This window comes from Eleutherodactylus coqui, chromosome 1, assembly GCF_035609145.1.
Source record: "Eleutherodactylus coqui strain aEleCoq1 chromosome 1, aEleCoq1.hap1, whole genome shotgun sequence".
Taxonomy (NCBI): Eukaryota; Metazoa; Chordata; class Amphibia; order Anura; family Eleutherodactylidae; genus Eleutherodactylus; species Eleutherodactylus coqui.
Window position 1 is genome coordinate 316,546,574 of NC_089837.1, and position 25,969 is coordinate 316,572,542.

The 25,969-nt window shown below is 44.5% G+C and overlaps 1 protein-coding gene across 1 annotated transcript in view; it reads left to right on the top strand.

Moving 5' to 3' along the window:
* Nucleotides 1-2,113: 2,113 nt before the first annotated feature.
* The window catches only part of PTP4A2 (protein tyrosine phosphatase 4A2), a 28,472-nt gene continuing 4,616 nt past the window's right edge, over nucleotides 2,114-25,969 (top strand). The window contains exons 1-3 of the mRNA XM_066575035.1: nucleotides 2,114-2,255; nucleotides 15,521-16,180; nucleotides 20,582-20,674. Coding sequence (XP_066431132.1) covers nucleotides 16,085-16,180; nucleotides 20,582-20,674 — 189 coding nt within the window. The 5' untranslated portion in view covers nucleotides 2,114-2,255; nucleotides 15,521-16,084. The remainder of the gene's footprint in view (nucleotides 2,256-15,520; nucleotides 16,181-20,581; nucleotides 20,675-25,969) is intronic.

Consider the following 25,969-nt stretch of genomic DNA (forward strand, 5'->3'; position numbering starts at 1 on the left):
TTGCGTCCACTATTTAGCCACGGGGATTCCCTCTTACCTGCTCCCCGAAGAAAGCAGGAAAGCGATATCCCCAGTGCAGGAGTGAAAAGTTCAAAAATGCAACGATTTTTACAAACGCCTGTGTGAGAGCAGCCTAAGGGCTCACGTCCACAGCCATGTTTTCACCGCGTATCACGTGTGCATTGCACGTACACACGATACGTGGCGCATGAAGGCCATAAAAGTCAATGGACATATGTGTGCAGCATGCTTTATTTCCCTACGTATCATGCAGCGTGAGCCCTATACACTTGCATGGGCTGCGTATGATACGCTGTCCGTCTGCACTACATTGCGTACAGATAGCATTTCCATACGTATGCCCACTCTGAACAGAGCGGAGAATTAACAAAAAGAAAATCACACTATGCATGTTCGTGACGTGAATGTCAATTGCGGAAAGGTCGCGGATTGGACGGTTTACATTGACCTTAAAGTGAGCCGTCCGCGCAAAAAATGAGCATGCTGCGACTTTTCCTCCGCTTGCAGAAACCACAATTGGTTTCCGGAAGTTTGCAGGAAGAATCCATTTCCCATAGCGTGCTAAGGGCGCTATTTATTGCGGATCCGCGGAAAATATCCGCCCGTGAGCAGGAGGCCTGAGAGCACTTCACATGTTGCCAAAATATTGCAGATCCATTACAGAATTTCTGCCGCAGAAATGCAGAAAAATTGCAGGTTAGAGTTCGGCCGCTCTCACAATGGACGCTTTTTACCACGATACGCCGCCATTGATTTCAATGGGGCCTCACAGACCAGCGTTTGAACATGGCGTCTAACTACGCAATTTTCTTGCGCGGTCTGCTCTATTTTTGCGTTTTTTTTACCCACCTCATCACGCATCACAATAATGGGGTGCGTTAAAAAGTGTTGACGACGATGTACCATGCATCCAAAAGCGCTGCTTGAAATCACGGTACAACGGCACGGTTTAGAGCGTTTTCTGAACGCATGTGTGAGTGGCCTTAGGTTGTGTTTGCTAGACATTTTGTTGCGGATCTACACGCAAAATTTGCCCGTGCAGAGTATCGACACAGAAACACGATTTTCCGTGTTGGATTTCCATACGTGTATTTCACCCATTACCGGGGCAAATTCCGTGTGCGGATCCGCAACAAAATGCGGCAGTTTTTACCATTTCTAGAGGCAGAAATCGCACTGTAATTCTGCCGTGTGAACTGATCCAAACTGTAACCTGCGGTTTTGCGTCATTTCCGCTGCAGCTAGTGTTTCCGCAATGTGCAAACGCATCCTAGAGGCGCATTCCAGTTCCATCACGGAAATGTTATTTTGTGTATACTGAATACGTTTATCCCGTGTACTCTCTGTGTGCGCGCTCCTTGCGCCATTTACAACAGATCCGAAGCGCTTTATTCCCTTTACATGTGAACAAGATTGGCTTAAATCCAATTCACTTTAATAGAAAACGTGTCGGCTGCGGTTTTGCGCAGCGTTTCGGCGCCCCCTATAGGACTACTTGGCTGCAGCTCATCGTTTCACTAATAGGGTCACATTTTGCACACTTTCATCTCTCTTCTGTAAACTTTCACTAATGACCAGCCGTCCTCCATGCTGCTCTGCATGCAGTCGCTCTACCATATTAGCTCCTGCCATGGCCACTAGTTATCTGCCCGCAGCAGTGAGTGCTTATCGCACAGAATGTATTCCATGACGTCACAAGTTCCGGTATCACTACGTCATTATCAGCAGACGGAAAATGACATTTACAATAAACTCATTGAGAAGGGATCGGAAATGACGTCAGTGCCGTGAAGCGGTATCGGCAGGAACTGGATCACGTGAATGCGGCGGCTACGTCATCCGACACTCTCGCCTATGATTGGCTGTTACCTTCGCGCTTTGCTCTCACGCTGTTTCACCCGACTCGCTAGTTATTGCGGATGCTGTTGATTGGCTGAAGCACGCCGCCCACTCATCTCGCCCAAAGCCTACATGGATCTTAAAGCGCTTTCCATTGGCTGTAACCAGGGGGTGGAGACACATCCTATTCTGCCTCTTCAGAACTCTGCCAATTGAGAGACGCTCTGACGCCCCCTCTTTCTAGATTCCAATTGGCTTAGTCTGCTTTGTGGGCGGAGCCGGTTAGTGCGTTGTGTCAGAGGTGTCATAGCGGCCGGAACAGTCGGAAGAGAAGTGGTAGATTGGAGCTTATATCGGCCGACACTGATAGCCGGACTTCAATGAACAGCTCGCCTGTGAGTACCGGGGGCCGCTCTTCGACGGACGGGGCTGTGGCTTACGGTGTGGCCACTGGTTAGCGCTGAGAAGTAGGCTAGGGGTGCGTGCCGGCATCTGCTCGGCAGTGTGAGACGGAGTGGGAGGCACGCCCGGTGCGGGGGAGCTATAGTCGAGCAGGCCGGCTGCGCCGCCTCTTGGTCCGGGCTCTCGCGCTGCTGCGCCTGGCCTTACAGTGCTGGTGTAGCTGAGCGACGCTGTCCGCGGCCAGCCATGCCGGCCCTCTGGAGGCAGCAGCAGCGCTCTCAGCCGGTGCGGGCAGCTGCCAGGTCGCGGCACACACGTGGCGTCCGCCTCTGTACTGAGCACCGTCTGGGGGCCTCTGGGCCCCAGTGCCGCCGTGTAAGCCTGCTTGGACGGAGGTGAGTGGTTAGGCCGTGGAGCAGTGTCTTGTACCCCACCATTGGCTGCTTTCACACGGGCAGAGCTCTTCCCATGAACGTCCCAGAATTCCGCACCTCTAAATGCTGGGTTTTGATACAGATTTCTGCAATTTTCATTCTGCATCAAAATTGACACATTTGCAGTGCTGAATATTCTGTAAAAATGCAAATTCCACCAGATTGTTGCAGAATTCCTCCCGTGTGACAGCGCCGATTATATGGCAGTAATGGTGGATCAGCTGTATGTACAGCCTATATAACCCTGCCGACTGTATCTAACCTACTGTCACACCTGTTAGGGTCAGTTCAGTGTTTCCGGCCCTGCTCCATTTTTGGAGGAGAGAAACTGAAATAAAGGCAAAAAAAAAAAAAACATAGCTGAGATGAAAGCCCTGAACTGACCCTAACACCAGTGTGACGGCAGCCTTCGTCATACTGCAGGTTATTTGATGACACACTGTCACAATAATGTAAACTATACCAATAGTCATGATGCTTGTACCGCGGCATCCTCTCCTGTGTTCAGCCTCCTGCCGGCTCTAGTAGGATCTCTCCCGCACTCGGTCCACCATTCTAGTCTAGGCTGGAGCCGTCACCTGTACCTGGCCTTTCACTGTTGGCCAACACTTGATTCGCTAGCTCACTTCTCTCCGTTCACTGATGTTGGGCTGTCATGGTAGACAGTAGGGGGGCAGCTAGATGGCGTGATGAAAAGCTAATGGGCATAGGGGCTCCTTTATAAAAACCTATATGGAAATGAAAGTGATGTGCACCAAACTCTAAAGTGTCCTTTTGCAGTTTTCTGCTTGCTTTCCTTGTTTAAGCACAGATTAGAACAGGTAAGCAGGGGTCTCTGGCTGCAGGAGGTGCATTCAGCCTTGGACACATCTATTGAGATCTGCTTCCTGGAGGTCATTCAGACTCGCTTTGGTGTCAGATTTGGCAGTATAAAGCCAAAGTGCTCTTGGTCGGCCTTTACCCCTACTTCCACTGACCATTCCCATCACTATGCCGCCTTGCAGGAATTGCTGCATGTGACATGGCCAACGTAACTTGTACTTGGTGATCTTGGCCTCCAGCGAGGTCTTTGCCTTGTTGCAGACTCTCGCTGTCCACGGGGATGCACAACACCACAACTCAAGGGTGTTGATCTTGCTTTCTTCTTGTTGCCCACATTTCTCAATTTTTGTCTGCTCCACACTGTCGGGGGCTACTTGCCTTCTAGATTGTTACATAGTGGCAGAAGTGTCCAAACTGTCTTGTGATGTTTCACTGAGTACACTCGAAAGTATTCTATAGCGATGGGTTTCTTGATGCCCTGAACTTTTTGGAAATCGCATCTGATTGTTTGGTGTCACCTTAAAGCATCAGGCCTCTAAAACTCATGGGAAATGAAGAAAGGAGGTGGAGAGTTTTGGGGGATTTTCGGTCAGTGCCTGGGGCATGGAGGTGAGCCGTGTCCTGTGAAGTCTTCTGGCTGGGTTGTGGCATGTAGCTATCATGTGATCTCTGCTTGTACTCTATATGCACCTTTAGTCGGTGACTTGTGCATTTCTTCCTCAGGGCTAACGCTGTCATTATCGTCTAGCAGCACACACAATTAACTCTGTGACAAGAGACTATGTTCCCTAGAAGCAACGTGTTGGCAAAGCGCTAGTCACGTGGCTTCCAGAGAGAATCCAGTGTGTTGATGGATCACACAAGTAGAAGCGTTGGCCCGGCAGACAATGACTTTCTATACTGTGGCAGGCTGATCAACAATTGCAGCTCTCTTCCAGCTCCCATCCACCCACAGGAAGTGGCTGTGCCCTACTTTAAGGCTCTACCTGAGAGCGTGCTGACCTTCTGCATCCAAGTATGACTCAATCACAGTCTTCTTCCTTCTGCAATTATTGCCTCGTCCCTGAGATGACTTTTGTTCTGTCTTACTCACCATTCTTGCTGTATAGCAGCTGACAGGAGCCGAGCGGTGTCAAGGACAAGTCATGTCGTGTTTGACTTTACCTTCGATAAGTGTTAGAGCTAAACCAGTTCTCTACAGCACGATCTTGCTGGCTGTAAGCTGTGACAGCTGGAACACTTGTCGGAAACTAGTGACCTGGTGAATATATGTACAGCGTTCACTGTGTATGGTAGTATGTCGCAACCAAACGTTGGTTATCATGTTATATGTGAGTGGGGTTGAATAAAACCCACATAGCAGATGTGTCCAGAAGTTGCCACCTAGGGCCGGGTTCACACGGCCGGATTTGGAGTACTGATTCCGCAATCGCCGTCCGTGCGGGAAATGCAAGGCATGGAAAGACCTACATTTCCGCTTATTCGTTCACACTTGCGGTTACAAATCTTGTATTCCGTGAGCAGAAGAAAAATTGCAGCATGCTCTATATTGCCGTGGATGGCCTCTATGTCAGTAAAGCCATCCCAACAATCATCGCTCTTGTGGCTGGAGGTGGGGTTGGCTTGGTATACTTCCAGGCTAGCGCCGTCTATTCGCAGTAAACAGGCCATCCCTCGTCGATGAACGACTGCCTGTTTACGCGGACCGGTTGTCATGTTTTTTTTGTTTAGTTTTTTAATGCCTGCACGATCCAAATGACAAACAAAAGATCGTGTGGATGTTTACACTGGGCGATTATTCTGTTTCCTGCGATCCAGCGAGAATCTGAATGATATAATGGCTCAATGTAAGAGGGCTCTTAGGCCTCATGTCCACTAGGAAATTTGGGCCCGTGCGGATTCTCCATGCAGAATCCCTCAGCGGGTCCCTCCTTTCCCGCGGACATGAGGCCTGAAAATTGATTTCTCTTACCTGTCCAGACGCAGCGGATCTTCCCTCCGTCGCAGCCGGATCTTCTTTCTTGATCGTGGTGGATGTGCTCGGCATGCCGGAAGCGCACCGCGCGCATGTGCCGTGCACTCTTCTTATTTTTCTAATTATTTTTATTTATTTATTTTTGAGCTCATGCTCTCCCACGCCGGAGAGCAGAAATTCAGTTGCGGGTGTGCCGCAGATACGAATGGCTTCCATAGGCTTCTATGGAAGCCTGCGGGACACCCGCAGAAAATGGAGCATGCTGTAGGTGATTTCCTGCTCATGTGATCTGCGCGGCAGGGAAAAAGGACATCCGCAAGTATTTACTTACCTGCGGGTGTCCAATGCATCCCTATGGCTGCGTAAAACGCGTGCCGGACACCCGCACAGATTTTTTTAATTATAATTGTCCAGTGGACATGAAGCCTTAGTTTTTGGCCTCTCTTAGGGTATGTTCACACTTAATAAAAATGCTGCAGATCTTCAATGAAAAATTAGCAGGATTTCCTGCTACCAGTAAGTGTGGATGAGCCTTTAAGAAATGTCATGCTTGTGCGGCACAGAACATGACCGTGTAAATGGACCTGCCGGGCAGGCTTACATTCTGCAGCATGTTAGTTTATGCTGCAGTTTTTCAGCCAAAAAATGCAATAAGCAGGTACAATCTTCACAAAAGTTACATGGGGAGTTTGATGTGGAAATTCTGCAACATGTGAACGGAGCCTTAAGGTACCTTTACATGGAATAGCTGTCTGGTGCAGAAGTGCCCCCTCCCCATCTAATGTCCCCTGTCATTTCAGTGACTTCACTGTTTCAAGTTATCAAAGAAGATGCAAACTTTTGGTTTTCAGTGTAATATGGAACGCAAATCACTAGTGTGAAGGAATGCATGTCAGATCGGCATTTCCAGAAGGATTTGGGGAGCACAATGATGTGCATGTGATTTGTGGGACTTTGCTCCACAGTGCCAGTATTCAGCCTTACTTAACCTCATTCGGTATCACATGGGAGCGGCAGATTACAAGAGCCTCATGCTTAGCACAGCGCTCAGGAAATGGGTTTGTGTAGCCTCCTTTATCTGTGTGACTGTAGTGTTGTTGGAACTTGCTTCGGAAATACCACTTCCTTTTTAAGCAAGTTGTGTCTGCTTTGCCTCTAGGCCCCTCGCACACGAGCGTATGGTCACCGCTATAGTGTAATGTGCAGTCCCCTATACATTTTAACTGTGCCTCTCGCACAGCGTGAGAAATGTGCGCTCAAAAAAAAAAAAATCAGCATGCATGATATTGATAAGCTATTGTATGGGGTTTATCAGCAAGCATGTCACTGCGTACGCCCCCGAGAGAAATGTACACGTGGCGCGCAGCAACTTGCACCCATCAGACACCTTAGACTGGATTCACACGGTCGTATTTGCTGCTGAATTTCTGTTCAGATTTTCCGCACAAAAATTCCTAATCCCGGGTTTAGCCTGCAAAAGTTTTTTGCAACAATCCCGTCCACACGCCGTGGCCAATCCTTTGTGGCCAAAGCGAGCGAAAATGGCCATACGGTGTGGAAACTAAAGACGCAGCTTGTCAATTTTGTTTATTTTTTTTCTCCTGCAGCGGCCTCTCTCCTCTCTATGGGGAGAGATGGCCATAGCGGAAATGCTGGCGGTGAAGATGCTCCAAAACCCGCAGCTGCAGGTTTCCAGCGTAATTTTCGCAGATTTTCAGTGCACCCAATCAGCAAGAATTCTTCTGGAAATCCGTCCCATGTGAACCCAGCCTAAGGCCTCCCCCACACAGGGTTGTACAGCGTTTAGCGCTGCCTTTTCAGTGCTGTGCTAAACACTGTACGCTTCCTTTCATTTCAATGGGGCTACTCACACAAGTGTCTATACGCAGTGGGAATGGCGCTTTTTGCGCACTGCAGAAATGAGCTTAATGCATGAAGGCAGAGGCATACCTTGAAGCTTCTGGGCCCCAATGCAAAACCTGTAACAGGGCCCCCAACTATAATGCTTTATTCATAGTACTGGGCTCCCTATATGGAGAAGAGGGGCCTTATGAGCCCCCTAAGGCTCCTGGGCCCGGGTGCAACCGCATCCCCTGCATCCTCTATAGTTACATCAGTGCATGAGGGTACCGACCCAGAGAACAGCTGAATAGAGAGTCCTGAACGACTGTAAACTTTCCCACCCTACTTCCTTCACAAATTAATTTATTGGGATACCCTAAGGGCTCCTACCCACTTGTTTTTTTTAATATGATTGTCAATGGAACTTTTGTAATGTTAAAAACGCATTGCACACAAAATGCGAAGCACAAACTCCTGTCCACGGGCGATATTTCACTGCGTTACCCACAGCGATAATCCACATGCGAGTAACGCAATGACCACTTTCCATAGGATAAGTATGGAAAGCGCAGCCCGATGTACACAAGCCGAAAATCGCGGCATGCTGCAATTCTCTGCAATTAACCTATCATAATGATAGGGTCATCGTGGAAAATTGTGGTGACAGTGTTCTCCCCCGGTGGTATATCGCAACGCCTCCTCAAGTTGTTCAGCCTTTCAAAGTCTGCACAAATGCTATTTAAGGCCTCCTGCAGACGGCCGGGTTGGATCCCGCTGAGAGAATTATCACATTGGATTCCACTGTGTAAACGTACCCCTCTAAACATAGCATGGGGGTCCTACAATACACTATACACATGTGCTATCACTATGCATTATAGCATTGGAGGACTCCTTGTTAGTGGAAGAACTACCACAACCTCAGCAGAACGTGACAAGGAAAATGGATTTTTGTTTGTTGGCTTAAATTTGGAACAAGAAAGCCCTGTGTACCACGGGAAAGAGACAATACAGCGCCCAGAGAAATCTATGGGGCCGTACCGTACCTCTGTATGTGGATTACCAAGTGGCAGAAATAGGAGAAGTCTTTGAATCCTGAAGGACAAAATTGTATAGGAGCTTACGGGGTTAAAGAATTTCAATAAAGTAACCTTGACATGGTGCAAAATATTGTATTGCTGTAAAATGGGCTATAAGAAAAGGCGGTATTGATGGCAGATGCTCTTAATGTAGGCTCTTGGTGCTTAGTGATGCACATTAGACATATGATTACATTGTAGTGTGCGGCTCTTATCCCACTGCCTGTCACTGATGCCTCCTCTGGGGCGGTCTGCTTAATGCTTTGTTTCTTCCCTAGAGACCCATCATTTTATCTGCAAAAACAATTTACTCAGCTTACGCTCATTGAATTTCCACACAGAATAAGTCCTGCCGTTTGGAAGCGCTTGCGCTGTAACGCAGTAATGGAGTTGTCTGTCCTCAGCTCTGTGCGCCGGGCCGTCCTCTAGAGCCCCACAATGTACAGTGCGAGCGCCGACTGCCATGTCTTCTGGCTGTAGGCTTTACATTATCCTGTCTGGCACTCTGAACTTCCTGCTCGCTTCTCCCTTCCACCTCTAATCGGTCTGTCTGCAACAAACCCACTATGTGCACATGGGTTAGCCATGAGAAAAGGAGATCACACCGGATGTGGGGTGGCAATTAGCAGCATGTGGGTCATACAAAAGAGGTGAACCAGATCTACTGCAGACCCTGCGGCTAAGGGGCCGACCACACTGACATGTTCTTTCGTGAAAAGTACTTTTTCTTTGTCGTTTTTGGGCAACAAACAACAGAAGCTTAGTGTTTCACGAATCCATAGGCTGTAATGGGTTAAACATAGTCAAATTATGCATACATATGGCTACGTTTTAGTCTAGTATCCGCTTCTTTTTTTTAAAATTTTTTCTGTCGTGGGATTGAAAAACGTCGCCTACAAGTATAAAAGTATGGAAATGTGCAATCAACAAAAAACGTATGGCTGTACATTATCATACACTTAACATATAACATATGTTTTTGTGATTAAAAGGGGTAAAAGAGCACTGAACTACAAAACTTTGTTAAAAGAGGGAAAAAGTTTACAGTGGGACACGTATACACTTTAAAAAAAATAAGTAAAATGCATGCATTTTAAGCACACCCTTTTTTAAAATCTAATCTGTTCCTGCACCTGTCCGCCATTGGTGCCGAATGTAAGTGCTGCACACATGACTTCTTCGTCCGTCCGGAGCCTCTGACACAGATGTGAATGGAGCCCAGCCACTCTTGCTTTTCGAGCTCCTTTGCTCACAGCTCTCAGATTTCTCTCCCTTCCCCTCTTGTCCTTCTTGAAGCAGATGAACGACCTTGTTTGTTTGGCAGAAGACCTTTTGATGTTCGTGTTAGACAGTCTCACAGGAATAGTAACCCATTTCGCAAGACTTCTGGATATAGAAGTAAATGCGTTGGCCGGGATCACATTACAACAGTGCACCTCTGTTTGTGGGGGTCCTTCATCCACCACACTGGTCCTGAAGCTTCCCTGGATGCACATGTGGATGGTCACTCAAGTATTAACTCCTATGCGGGAGGCTTGACTCTACCTTATGTATCCTCCCTAACCCCGAAAAAGTCAGTGAAAAAAGTTAGAAAAAAATAGCCCTACATGTCACAGAAAAAAATTGCAGCAAAGATAATTTTGGTAGCTGACGGGGAAAAAGATAGGGCAGTAAAATCCCTAAAAAGTGTCTGGTTCCTTTAGGTGCAAAACAGCCTGGTCCGGTCATTAGAAAAAATCATTACTTGCCTATTTTTCTCCCCAGGCACATCTTCTCCAGGCCTGGAGTCAGTCTGCCAGTATCCTCTTGGGATCCATATTTATCCAGTCCCAAGAGTGGCGATCTACCCAGCCTGACTGATGAAGGGGTTCATCCCACAACACATATCTCTTGCTGGTTTTTAATCTATTCAATTAGAGAAGGCCATCAGTTACATCGGTGATGTCCTGTAAACCTGCTACAGAACTCCTACATTAGAAGCCCATGACATCACTTGTCAAATCCCACAGCGCTGGACTGCTGAAATGAGTTTTTCTTTTATATAGTTCAGCCTCCCCCCCCCCCCCCCCCCCCCCCCAAAAAAAAAAAGAAAAAGTATAAATAGAAACAAAATCCATTGTAGAACGTCCCTAGCATTGTGGCTTATCATCCAAAACAAAATCCAGTTCCTCCCTGTTGATCAGGGTGGGAATGCCCCCACAAGTAAGCAGTACTCTGGAGTCCTGAGGTTCGGTGTATTAGTACCAGGATCCCCCTCCACGTCTGGGACGTGCTTGCAGGATCTGCACATTGGTATTATTGGATCCCTACAGCATCTCCTCTTACTACTTCCCCGGTCTTCCTAGAACATTGTGTTTGTGCACGGCTCGTGATTTGAAAAGTGATCACTTTTAGCACCTGCACTTCATCCACCTTGCAGAATCTCAGCTGTTGCTGCCTGTAAGCGGAGCCAGCCGCTGGTCAGTTGTGTATTGGAAGCCCTCCAGCACAAGGTAGTAAAACAGGACCTGCGTGCATGAGGGTGGGGGCTTGAATCCTACAGTCCTAAATTCTTGGCCTTGCGTTCCTCACGTGGACTTTGTGGCACTGCATTATTCACATGTCACTGATACTCTTAAATATGAGAAACCTGATTATTCCGGTACAGACTGCCATTGTACAGCAATAAAATGACAATACCATTACTTCTAGTGGAATCACCGCATGATCTCTCTTAGCTTTGTAGTGGCTGGTTTGGAGCCGCATATCTATTGTCCTACAACTGTAAAGACGAGGCGTATCCATGATACAAACAGGTCTACTTGGTGCTAATCCTAGGTTGGCACTCCAGATCCCTCAGGCTAGGTATTGTCACATGTTTTAACCTCGCTTCATGAGTTCTTAAAACTAGTTGCTGTTTTATCAAGTCGTCTGCTGTAAAGTCAGTTTGGGAACAAATTTGCATGAAGATCACTCTATTTACGAGATCTCAGCAAACGACTAGTGAACAATCACTGTGTATAAGCAAACAAATGACTCGTTTGTAGGTTTGTCTTTTCCAATTAACTGAACGATAGTCGTTCCGTGTAAAGGTCATGCTGAAAAAGTAGCGTGCTCCTATTTTCCTGTGAATTTTGCACCAAGGGTCCCCATAGAAGTCAATGGGGGATATATGCTAGGTGATGTATATGATGTATACGCTCGTGTGGATCTGGCCTACAGTGGGTTTACACTACGCTTCTGACCTCCAGTTAATGTATACACCGGAAAATGCTCCCACTATATCCATTAAGTGGATGCCTGTGGCTGATGCTTCTACGCTATCCCATTCCCGAAGGACACCAGCCCAGACAGTCCAAGCAGACACTATTCTGACCCCTGCCTGACGATGGACCCCAATGGACACATCTAGTGTGTTCGTCATTACCGTTCCTGACATGCACACTAAGCGAAGGGGGGAGCCGTGTCAACCCAGCCTTACTGTAATGTACATAAAACTCTGATTCTCTACCTAGAAAGAAATAGATGCCCGGAGACTGTATGGTGGCACTCTGCCATCAGTTACATGTTGTACCGCTGTACGGCGCAGTGTGCTACCATGTAGCATGCATCATGCACTGGATCATGTGCCCGCAGCTCGTGTAATAGCAGCCTTATGAGGATCATCCAGTAGTGATCATCTAAATTAAACCACTTAATTTGTTGCATAATCTATCAGTTCCTAAAGAGATCTGTGGTCAGTATTCTCCCAGAGACTATTTCACCAGGATGGAAGAATACCTGCTGCCGATATGAGGGGAACTCCGATGATAGACCCCATTATAAGTACTGTTGTAGGGAACAGAAGCCACACAGCGGATGTGATGTCTTCTTATATGGCAGATATTAGACCTAAGTGGGTGATGGGGTCCGCTGTGTCTTTTACTCTGTAGTGCTTTTTAAAAGCTGTTTTCTAAAGAGGAAAGAAAAGCTCCATTTACTGAAGAGAGATTCTCTTTGGAAACTTTTGTGATTAAATTACAGCTAGTCATAAATCATCTGATCCTCTCTAATGATATAATTCCCCAACCTCCTTCCTGCATATCAATACTATGGTTAACCACTTCATGTGTGGGTTCTAGCTTTTCAGCTGCACGTAAAGGAACTATCACCATTTACTGTATATAGTCGAGTATAAGCCTAGTTTTTCAGTTGTTTTTTTTTGTGCTGAAAAAGCCCCCCATGGCTAATGTTCGAGTCAGGGAAGGCTTAAAAAAAAAAACAAAAAAAAAAAACACCTCCATACTCACCTCCCAGCCGGCGTCTGTGTCTCCGGCAGCAGTGCAGTAGGCTGCTTGAATTCTCTCTGCTGTCATCCCCCGCCGTCAGCGCTGTGTAAGAGCTGTGATTGGATCGAGCGTCAGCCAATCACAGCCGGTGCTCGATCATTCGCAGCCAATCAAGCTGCTTTGTCATCTCCCTGCTCTGCTTTCAAATCCCCTGCCGTCAGTGCTGTGTAAGTAAGTGCTGTGATTGGATCGAGCGCCGCCAGCTGTGATTGGCTGGTGCTTAATCCAATCACAGCGCTTACTTGCACAGCACTGACAGAGCCAAGCAGAGAGAACGGCGGGGGATGACAGTGAGGAGAATTCAAGCAGCTTGTCGCACAGACGCCGGCTGGGAGAGGAGTATGGGGTTTTTTTTTTGTTTGTTTTTAAATCTACTTGAGTATAGCTCTGCTTATACTCGAGTCAATAAGTTTTCAGGGTTTTTTTTTTTGTGGTGAAACTTTTTGTCTCGGCTTATACTCGGGTCGGCTAATACTTGAGTATATACGGTATTTATTTATTTAATAGCCAGATGAACAAATTTCAGTTTTCTAATATGTAGATTTTAAAAAAATAAAAAAATAAAAATGTATCTGCTTTTTCACTATGCGGGTAAAACAAAATCACAAAAATTCTTAAATGTTAATACGAAATTGTGACTGATATGATAGGTGTTTTGTGATGCCACCTCCCTGTGGAGGTTGCATGTGTATGTAATGCACTGTAATCTTATTAACCTTTCCAGCTGATTGAGGAAGAGCGCAATGACAGTGAGCCATGTCTGGCAGGGTGATTCCTGGCCTTTCTTGGCCTGTCTGTAGGCCTCCTACTCACTAACCTATTAAATCATTAACTTCCTGCTTTGCCATTGACCCGTTACATGGATGCACAGGCTATATGAGCAACAATGTCATGGGTCATAGTACGGCGGCACGTAGCTGGTGCTTCTGGGAATTGCTGATACAAAAGGGTATCTGTTCTGTACATATTCCTGTTGGTGACTCTTGTCTGTAACTTATATTGACACTTGTCTAGATGTTTAGTGTTCAGTTGTTTTCAGTCTCTTGTGGGTGTTTACTGATAAAACCTCTTTACAGAAGTAGTTTCTAATTCCTGTTCCCTCTGGTGTTTTTGCTGATTGCTGGGCTCTTCCTTTTTACCTTCGATGGCATTTTCTAGGTTAATGTAATGTGCTTTGCATAGGGCATTTCTGTTGGGAGCTTTTCTAAAACACACAAAGATGATCGTTCAAAATTTGTCAGAAACTGGCAGTTTTGAGCGATCATTTTGCGTTTAGTAACTAACTAGCTTTATTTGCATGTATTTAGAGAACAGCTGGTAATATGTTCTCTAAATATATCTGCTTTGTTCTCCTGCGGGCTGCCAACTGCATACAAAGCTATCAGTGCTGCCTGTGGAGAACACAGCATGCTGTCCCTGTTATCAAGGACAACTGATTTCATGCTAACCTGAAATCAGTGATGAACGAAGAGTGCACAATGGGCGTGCATTTACACGCAATGGCTATTGCTCCAAAGCCATTGTTTGGACAAATTTTGAGCGATAAGTTGCGTGTTAATCAGCCTTAAGTGAACATGTCATTAGAAAATAATGGGGCAGATCTATGAAACTGTAAAAGAAAAGCTAGTTGGTATGGGCAGCTAAGTCGGTACTGGTGTATCTTGACGCCACCAGGAAGTCCTGGTGGAGACAAGATTTAGAGGGCACTGACTGCACCAGTACGTAATTGACTGCAGAGCTGGCTGGGCTGCAGGTCCTGGTAGCCCACTAAGGTAATGCAGTAGCTCTGTAACCACGTCCCCCGCAGCAGCAGCGCATTGCCCCAGCACAAAGGGCCCTCAGATCCCTTCCTTGCCATGCACAGCCCCCGCTGCAGGCATGCATTGCCCCATCTGAAAGGAACTTCCGCGGCGGCAGCACTCCCCCTCCTTCCCCTTACCCTGTGTGTTAAAGTGCAGAGCGGGGTCCGGCTCAGGTAGTGCAGAGCGGTGTGAAGCTGCTTTGGCAACGCCTGACAGCAGGGAGGCAACAGCAGGGGGACAGGCGACTAACACACAGGCACACGCGCGTCAGTGACCTCCCACGGCGCTTCAGGCAGAAGTTGTTTTTCTTTGTGCACCTTCTAGGACCTTCAGCTATTGATCCAATCGGGAGCTAGGGGTGTGACAGGGGCGTTCCTCCATCTCAGCCCTGTCAAACCTCTAGCTTCCAGTGGCGTCATGATACACCAGTACCAACGAAGTCAATCAGAGCTCAGCTTTCATTTTACCAGAGCAGAATACAAAATAAAAGCTGAGTTGTGATTGGTTGCTATGGTAAACTGCAATAGATTTCTTTTTTTAAATTAAAATTGTACCATTTACATAGAGGTAACTGGAGAGAAAAATAATATAAAAATGATGAAATAGGAGTTGCTGGACAAATTTGTAGGCATTCATATAGTACAGCCAATAGATATGTACACCATTCAGCCTATTAATGACACCCATACTGGTAGCTCAAGCGGCCTGTCCTGCACTTTATAAGTGACACCCACAAGGTATATGACCCATAACGTGGTTTGTGACAGCAAAATATTAACAGTAGCAGATATTTATTGGTGTTTTTACAGGAAGCAGACTGGCTGGAGTGTCAGTAAAGGTGTAGGCAAGCCTGCCCGGTCTAGCACTATGGATGTCATTAATGGGCTGTAACTTTAAAGTGACAGTGACATTCAAGTTTAGTAATTGTGACCCACAATGCATATATAACCGCTTGATTTATGTTCTAATGGCATTTTCATTTTTTTTCTTGTTTCAGGGTTACTCTTGGAATATATGTCGAACATTTATGGCGATTCGGCGTGTAAGGACAGAATACTGCCAGGCTCAGCACAGCATTGGTGCAGACAAGTGAGCTGAGAGGCTTCTCAGTTGCCATCCTAAGCCCACCCCTCCAGTCTCTTGTCGGCTTCAGAAAAGCATATGGGAGTTCTTATTTATTATCCGACCTCAAAGCTCAATTTTTTTCACTACTTAATTTTTCCTTTTGTGAAGGGAAGAATTTTGAAGGGAAAATCTCCTTTAATACGTGCCTCACTGTAGTGGAGACCTTTGGTTGCAATATATATATATTTTTAAGTCCCCTTTTTTCCCTCCCAGAAGTAATGTGAGAGGTTTCTTTTGGATGCTTTTCTGCATCCCAAAAGTGCTTATCTGTAAGAAATAAACCTCTCATTTGGGACTTTGCAATAATTTTTTTTCCCCCTCTCCTGCGAAAATATATATTTTTTTTCCTTTATAGAATTTTTTTGAATATTTTGCTGTGAAATTTTTCAAATTTTTTTTTTTTTTAAATAAACCTTATTTTTTTAAACTTATCACAATGAACCGTCCAGCTCCAGTGGAAATATCATATGAGTGTATGCGTTTTCTAATCACCCATAATCCAACTAATGCCACGCTCAACAAGTTCACAGAGGTATGTAGTTGTTAACTGGTTTCTTGGGGCCAGTGAATGTTTTAAATGGTTTCAGAGTTGTTTCTAAACTGACATGATTTTTTTGCAGGCCGAGGGACCGTTGCCACTTGTTTTGGCTAAATTACAGGTTCACAGATTTACTGTATATTTTAGGAGGAGGTTACACCAGTCAAGGTGTCTAAGTGAACTTTTGTAAGTTTTTGTAAGTGTTAAGGCAGTAGTAATGCAGTCCAAGCTTCATAACCTGAAGGTTGTGGGTTCAATACCTGCATGGTTCAGGTAGCCATCTCAAGGTTAGCTCATCCTAACAAGGCTGGTAAAATGAATTCTCAGCTTGGGGGGGGGGGGGGGGGGGTAATCAATGAATTACCTGAAAGCGCTGCAGAATAAGTTGGCGCTATACAAATAACATTTATTTATACGTATTATAATATATATCCCTGTGTTATGGGCTTGGGTACCTAATGTTAAAAGCGTTTATGAAAGTCTTAAAAATTGATGGTCTAGCCTCATGATAGGTCATCAATATCAGATTGTGGAGGTCCAACTCTCAGAACACCTGCCAATCAGCTGTTTGAGAGGGGCCCCTTCACTTGTACAAAAGCCGAGGCCTCTTCAATGTTTACGTCTGTCCTGTGATGATCAGTAGGGATGTAGCTGCTTACAGCCCATGAGATATACTGTAATCTTCATCAGATACTGACATACATTCTAGCTGAAATCACCAACCCATAGCTGGCATAGATGTCAGATTGGTGCATCTTTGGGCCGTCCTTGCACCATAAATGTATTCAGAGGTGATTGTTTTTCACTCCGCCGTACTGTTTACGTAACATATAAAAGGCCTGTCTAAGTAAATCTCCGTTGTCCTTTCATAAGCTCTCCTGGTTTATTTAATGATGGTAGTTGCGTAAGTAAGAACAAATAATCCAATTACGTAATTGGAGACGATACAAGCTTTACAATAGAAAAAGTTCGATAAGGATAGAATAGTTTAAGCTTGTGCGTTGATGTCAATCATAAAGGGAACCGATCATCAATTACCTAGAATTATTGCCTACACCTGTTCTATAAACAGATTTTCCCACGGCTCTATAAATAGGCATACCTGAGGAATCGTTTAAAAAAAATTCCTGCACCATATGTAAATCGTGCACGGCAGTCCAGATTAGCTCTCTCGCCTGCAGGCTTTTCCCCCATGTCCGCCTCTCTCTTCTCCTGCAATGCTATGTTTACTACGCTGCACTTCAAAATCTTGCGGCACAGTAGATGGCGCATGCGCAGATGAGCGCTCCCTCTTGTGGGCAGAAGCATCGCACTCATCTGAGCAGTGTTGAGAGTTTGAAGAAGAGAAGGGAGGACATAAAAGAGTTTACAGACGAGCTCATCCGGTCTTCCCACTAGACCGGTCTGCATGATATACGTACAGTGGGAATTTAAGTGGGAATGTAAAGAGCCATGGGAAAAGTTAGTTTTCAAAAACAGTTGTAGGTAATGATTCTAGCACTGGGTTTAATTTAGCATAGTAAGAACTGATGACAGTTTCCCTTTAACGTGCATTTGGATCCAAGGGCAAGCGGATGTCTTGCTGATCTGCCTAATATTCCGGATCTGAACAAGACATAACGTGCAGGATGATCTGGATTACAATCTGACCTTATCGTGATCACGGTAGACTCTTACTATTGCACCTGCTGAGAGATGCTTACACTCCTAATCCATGCCAAACGTTTTACAGAGTAAATATAGTTCACTTCAGATTAAACTTCATGGTATGGCTTATGTAGAGTTACCGAATTCTGTTCATCATTTAATGGATAACTTTATTACTAAGCCTGTAATTGATGCGTTTTATCAACTCCATAGGTAAAGGGCATGGCTGCTAATATATACCTAATGTATATTTTTCATAGCTATCAACTTTATTGGCACCCCTGGATATTATGAACACTATGTAAAATATCTCTTGGAATGAAGTGTTTAGTGTAGCTGCTTGGATATGTATAAACTGATGTTTGATACAGAAACACAAGACACAAAGATAACAAAATAAATACTTTGCAGGCAAAAAGTTACAAAATCGAAAACCATGTCAGGACAGCATTAATGTCACAAAGGACAAAAATCGGACTAATCTGTTATTGATTAGTAATGATACTTGCTGGTCCATGCTCACGTGATTTTAATTAGCTTGTGAATGGTGGTCTTAATGCTTTAACCAGTTTTATTCTACTCATTGGACTGTCAAGAGCCCTTTAGGACGTGGTGCAAAGAGGGAAAATTGATGAGAAAAGCCCATGCAAGTTGGTTCCAAATGTGTCAGAGAAACCACATACAACATCTGAAGAATTGGGGCTGAGCTGGAGACTTCTGAGTGATAGTTTCAAATGCCGCCCACTGCAAGAGCAAGAAAACTAGGTTTGAGTTGAACAAAATGGGTCCTACAGCCAGCTAATAGCCCGAAGTGAACATATGAAAGTGGTAAAGAATGGGTTAAGAAGGGGAAAAAATGGACTTTTAGACTGGATAGGAATGAGTCCTGATGTCTGATTGAAAATCTTTTAGGATCTGAAATCTGCTGTTGGAAAAAGAATCCTGTAAGCATTCGAGAAGTGCAGTGAAGGGCATTACAGTAGACTGTTGTGAGAAGCTCACAGATGGCTGCAAAAAAGACTAAAAATGTTTGGTGGCTATGGCTGCCAAAGGCTGTATAGTGCAGTACTAGGGGAGGTGACTTTAATCTTGTCTGTCATGTCGGAGCTTATTTACTAATGCTGTATAAAAAGTAGTCCTAAAATGCGCCAAATACCATGGAATGATACATTTGGTATATTTAAAACGGGTCTCCGTTTAGACCACCTATTGGCTTAGTTTATACAAAAATGTGACAGTTTTTGACCTAATTTAGGCCACGAACCTTGTAGTTCAAGCACATAAAATAGTTTTCTGGTGTAATTTGCGCTAGAAAACTGTCGTAATCTTTAATAGTGAATAAGCATATGCATGTACAGTATGCATCATTATGCCCAAATTTGGTACATATCCACTTATTTCTCAAGATATTAGTTTTCTTATACTAAATAATCAAAGGTGCCAATAATGTTGACCGCAGCTGTGTATAGAGATGATAGATTTGTATAGAGTGGGTACTGAGAACACTTACAACTGACTAATATATAAAACATATAGCCACGCCCCCTCACCTTCTCTGACTACTCCGTCCTTCAAATGACCTCTGATAGAGGGACGTGTGGCATGATCAGCGGCTCCTTAAAACGCACTAGGTTTGCACGAATTTCCTACTTGTCCTGGAAGGGAATTGGCACAGTACATCTCAGTAGGAGCCACTGATGGATGGGTTTGTTACGTGCCCCATTTACAGATATCTACAAGACAGTGGTCAGGGGAGAAGGTTGGGGGGGGGGGGGCAGGACCTTAGAAAGAAAAGAAAAGCTGCTATTTTGAAGGTTGTATATGAAGCTGTAAATGTTCCCAGTGTCCTGACATGACTATATACACTATAAGGCGGCCGACCTCTTAGGCTGCATCCGCATGGGCTACAAAACATCACCAATGTGAAAGAACCCATTGGAGACCATGGGCTTCACATTGTAGGGATGATTTTGTAGGCCGTGCGGATGCAGCCCAAGTCTCTTTTGTTTTTTGCTTTGACTGTTCCTCTTCTGCATTGGAAGTGAACCTGCTGCTAGTGGCGGCATGTGTGCTATTACTATGAAATCAATTTCTATAAATTGCATGGTTACATGGAGCTCCCTTGAGTGCCAACCGTAACTTAGTGTTTCTCCACTGCGGGAATTAAAGGGTGAGTAACCCTTTTTAAGGTTCTAAAATCCTAATCCGTTATTTTTAAATCTTTAGCAGCTTTTTTAATGCAGATTTTTAATCGTGTTAATGTGGCTTTTAGTCCCTTGTGCTGTTCTCACCAAGGGCAGCATAAAGTTGTCCAGCGGTCTGTCTCACTTCTAAGGTAATGTGCAGGAGTTTTAATCTCTTACAACTTATCTCCCAGCAAGAGGGGTCCAGCTTATTCATGAGCTGCTGCTGGCTCCGCCCATCCGCTGTGATTTGCATTTTTCTCATGAGGTGTAAGGACAGTCAGGGTGGATGGGCAGGGCTCAGTGAGTACAGGGTAAAGTTTGACGGGTTCCCTGTAGCTACTTTAATGAAGGGAGCAACTCTAATTTTATTTTTTTTATATTTACAATTATAATACAAACAGACTTTTCAGGGTTCAAAGGGAATCCACCTACTGGTTTATGACTGGTGAAGAAATGGCTCAGTGACCAATGAATGTAGACATGTAAAGCATTCTAGAATCTTGTTGATTGATGCATTTTCTTTGTAGTAATGTGATTATTTTTTTTTCTTTTTCTTTTTTAGGAGCTAAAGAAATATGGAGTCACCACTCTAGTGAGAGTTTGTGAAGCCACATATGACAAGGCTCCGGTGGAGAAGGAAGCGATTCAAGTGCTAGTAAGTAAATCTCCTATTCTCTATGCTCTTATCTTGCATTTGGAATACTAGACCTGAATATAGGAATGCTGAAAAGCTAAGAGAATGACATGGAAACTTGCATTGAACGAAAAAGGCTTATTCTAAAATGGACTATCATGTAGCCACAGGGCAGGTGATACTTCTAGTTGGTGGGGATCTCACTGCTGACACCCTATTGATCCCAAGAACAAGGGTCTCATGTACCCCTCTCCCTCACAGCAGGCTCACTGCCATGAGGATGAGATTGAATGGAGCACCAGTCGCATATGCGCAATGCTGCTTCATTTCGCTTTAATTGAACTCTGAGATGGCAAAGTGCTTGTGATTGGCCATTTCCTTCAGTGTTGTTGAAATTAATGGAGTGCTGCTACACATGTGAGACCATCTCTTCTCACTGTGTAGGCGCAAGCTTACAGTGGGGGGCATGGGACAATTGTTTTTGGGATTGGTGGGGGTCACAGCAGTGAGACCCCTACTGATCAGACTTTTATCACCTATCCTGTGGGATAGGTGATACGTCCGTTTTAGGTAAACTCGTTTAAAGGTCCACTTTTTTTTTTTTTTTTTTTTTTCTTCCATTATGTAGCTATCCCCAGAATATATGTTGACTAGTGTTTATTTCCTTTTATCTGAAACTCCTGGCCTCTTCCTTGTATTGTCATGTGATCTCCATTCTGACCAGCTCAGATCTACTTGGCTTTATGCTCTTGAAAAGTAGCTAGTTTCTCAGTCAGAATAACTCTTGTGAAGAATCCGACATGCATGCTCTGCAGAGGGGGACACACTGCTATCACAGTTACTGATGATGATCACACAGCTCCAGTCACACAGCGCTAATAGAGGAGTTCACAAATCATCCTCCTGACTGTATACTTATGGTCTGTAGCTTATTTAGGTGAATATAGAATACAGATGCCAATGGCAGGGTTTACCCTGTAGCAGAACTTGTAGTCTCTAGCTGCTCATGTAATGCTGCACTGATTGCATTATGGGATTGATGGCACAGAACAGTGAAAGTGAAGGCAACATCAAGCTGGTACCTGACAAGCATCAGACAGGAGGCTGCACTGCATGCAAGTGACTGCAATATACATAGGAGACACTCATAGTGTGACAAGCAATCTGATGAGGCGGCAGAGATGGAAAAATGTGTTTTCGCCAGAGTGGCCTTTAAGAGAGAGACCTAATGACTTGTTGGTTGGAGAAGGGATGCTGTTAATACTGTGCTACCAAAAGATTAAATACAAAGTGACTTGGTCACCATCACTTCCTTTTGTAATTATAGAATTAACTTCCCTACATTCGCAGATAACATTCAATCTGCATAGTTTAAATTCTTACTCTATCCTTATAAACTCCCTGTATAGACCTGCAGCCACCACTAGGAGCTTATCGCAGTGTTGGAGATGGTGTAATTCCCCAAAATTGCTGCAAAAATGTTAGGTTTTTTTGGTTCTTTTTCCTGCAGTCTGACTGTGATGTGCATTTTTAGACACTGAATTCTATCTATATTCACAAAGCTGTAAGCTCCTTAGTGCCCTCTAGTGGAAGCTTTAGGCAGCCAGTGTGTTAAATCTTAAATGTGTGTATGCCGGGGATTTGGAAATCTATCAGGGAAGCAAAGTTCAGACCGCTATAACCTATATGAAGAAACTAATCAACATAGAAATTTGGGGCTAAAAAAAAAAAGGTAGTTTCAGTTAAAAGCTAACCAGTCACTGGTGACCAGTAATGGTGGATTAAGGCTTTGCTCACATAGCGTTCTAGCTCATCACTTGTTGTACACACCAGGGAGATATCACTAGGACTCCTGCACACTTGCCGTTTTCTTGCGTGTTTTTTTTTTTTTCCACACGCTATCGCTGCTTTTTTTTTTTTCACGAGATTGTCAATGGGACTTTCTAATGTTAAAAACGCATCGCACAAAAATCGCAAAGCACAAACTTGTGATGCGTTTAACATTAAAAAGTCCCATTGACAAATGCGTAGAAAAAAATGCAGCGATATCGCGTGATAAAAACGCGCAAGTGTACAGGAGCCATCAGGCGTCACATTCCCCACCATATAATGCAGTGTGACACTAGCAGAAGGTGTACGATTCATCTGAATGAAGGCGATGGACTAGAATGTGCAGACTGATATATTTGCTGAATTGTTTTGTAGCCTCTTGTTTACTGGGGTTGGGGTTAAATGGGTAACATGGGTCTTTTTCCAATAAGGATTGGGCCCAGCAATTACTATTAGTCCCATATGAGGCTGAAGCTCCTAAGTAAAACCCGCTTGGTTCTCTTGCTGATGAGATGCACAGGTAAAGGAGATGGCACCTATTTCAGACCTTCTTTTTCCACTTTAATGTTTTTATAATGGTGTAAGGTATCTGTCATGTCACTGAATGTTGCATGTCTTATCTAAATTGTACAGACCTATTTGGCTATTAGTAATGCATTGTCACATCCTGCCTCTTGATCAACCAGCAGGTTTGTAGATGTATTGGTTGTCAGTCATCTTTGAATCTCCAAAAAGTTCTGATTTAATGGAGATGCCTAATTGCCCATTTAGATTGCATGATTATCGCTCAAATTCCTTTCGGGTGAACGAGTTTTGAGCGATAATTCAAAAAAATGCTCACTATTTGTTTGCGAGTGGTTATCGCTAACTTTAAGTCAGCAATAAACCGATCACTGGCTTCCTGTTGCGTGCAAACGCTCAGCGCTGCACATAGGAGGTGAAGCGCTGAGCAAGGACCCAGAGATCCAGCAGTGAAGTCTATTTAAACGCTCTCACGGGCACGAACTACCTTAGTTGCTTAGCCAACTGTCGTCCCATGTAAAAGGGCCATAAGACAGTATGGCATAGTGATGACTACCACACTGCTTCTCCCATTCACTGCTGTCAGTACAGTGCCTATCCAGCTGTGAGCTAAACTGGCGAATAAAGGAAAAAATTCCAATTCTGTCATTACCTTTTTCAATTACTTTTAGTGTTCAGCATGCAAGAAATAATACTTTCACTGTCTGGGTGGTTAAGACTATAATGCCTATCCTTTTTTTTTTTTTCTTTTTTTTTTTCCCTTATTGCTATTTTATTAATTTAAAATGTGTTTTTGTGGGAGAAAATTTTTTATCTTTTTTTTTTTCTTCTCCAATTGGATATTTTTCTTTAATTTAAACTTTACTGAATTTTTTTTTTTTTTTACACACTGTTTTAGTCCCTCAAAAGGACTTGAAGATACGATCATTCGATCACAAAGACAGTACATTCCATTACGTATGTAGTTCATCCTGCTTAGCCTATGACAGCAGCCTATTAGACTGTCAAACTGAGTCTAATAGGCTGGGTTACATGGCAGACATGGAGGCCTTTGTTTGGCTTCCAGCTGCCATGGGAACCAATTGTTACCTTGTGATCGCACTGTGTGGTGCCGATGGGTGACAGCAGCCCCTGTCCTCTGCGTACATGCTGCTGTTGCTATTGATTGCGGCATGTAACTGTCAGAATCTGAGATTTCTTCTTTTCCTGGCAGTTACAGCAGGAACTTGGCTGTCAGTCAGCCAAGCCACTGCCTTAAAGACTTATTGTGCAGGTTTAAAGCCCATTAGTGCGGTCAGTGTAAAAGGTGTCTTGGCAGTCACAAGGGGTTAAAAAGAGTTGAACCACTCTTACTTTGGACCTCTAACTTGCACGGGTCTGCCTTAAAGAGAGGAACTTCATTCCTAGATTCTTAGTTATAACAGGTAGTGTGGTCACATGATTACATTACTTGACCACATGAATGTGACATCACAAGCAAGTCACCATGGCAGGATTAAACTGCTAGGACAGACTTGGTAATATTTATGGACTTCAAGTGAAGCGGTCAGTCCCCAACACTGTGGTGGCTGTAGGCAGTATAGTGACAAAGACGGTGATCTCAGGCCTGACACTTATACCGATATGTCCAGCAGTTTTGTAATGCTTTGTAAACTTGCAATGGCTAGCAGAGAGGAGTCTGATGCACCTCATTAATATTCATTTTGCACTATCCTCCCACCCTGTCACTGGTTGACAGATCTCCCCATATTACTGTGCATATATGGAGACTACCAATTATTAGGAAATTATAGTACCAGTGTTTCTGGTGGCGCCACACAGCTGTGCTACATGGTACATCCATTATGATCCCCACACAGCTCTACTACATGGTACAACCGTGCTGATTTCCAGACATCACCAGCTCCGCAAACTCCTGGATACAGTGATTAGCCCCTGGTCATGTGATCCTTGACTCCACCCACACAGGTGATCACATGATGGTGACATAACAGTTCCTGGTGGCTGTCAGCTTATCCAGTACTTGCTACCAAACTGCACACTGGCTCCTCCCACAGCAGTGACATCACCGTAGGTCCTTCTGCCCACCAGATCTCGGTGGTGGTGGTAGATCAGTGTCGTCTTCTGTCGGGACCGCTGAGTTGTGTCTGAGATGAGAACGGCTTAGTTGTATTCTCACTTTATTTTTATCCTCTCCCTCCAAGAGCCCAAACTTTGTTGTTCTTCTGTCGGTCAGGCTCTGTCTTTTTATATATGTCGTAAGACCTGCGATGATGTCACCAGGGGCGGAGCATGAGAAGCACACAAATGTATACTCAGTCAAGTTGTCATTAGTAGTTTGCTCCAGTTGATTGACAAGTCAGTGAATATATGAATATTAATTAACTGCATTGAACTGATCTGTGGAGCACTAAGAACTTGCAAAACTGCTGGATTTAGTGGTTTAAGTCAGTGTTTCTCAACCTCTGTTCTCAGGGACCCCAACAGGTCATGTTTTCAGGATTTCCTCAGTGTTGTACAGGTGATGTAATTATTGTCGGTGCCTCAGACATTACCACAGGTGTTCTTACTATAGGATATCCTGAAAACATGACCTGTTGGGGGTCCTTGAGGACTGCAATTGGGGTGGCAGTTTTCTAGCAAGCGCTGTGACTTCTTTATTGCTTACTAGGCACAGCTCCATAAACCTTGAAGTACCTGGTACTGCAGCTCAGTCCTGGTCCCCACTAATCTAATATTGCTGCACTATTCTAAGGATGCCTCATTAATACTAAAATGGACCTGAGTTTTCAAAAAAATTTTCATAAGCAGCCTAGGTTCTCATTGTGGTTCCTACTTTGTTACTATTTGCACCCAATTTGAGCTCTATCATTTCTGTTTTCCATGTAGATTTGTGTATTTTACTGCTGTCCTGTTTGCAATTCAGTTGTTCTACGACCCCCCCCCCCCCCCCCCCCCAGTGGA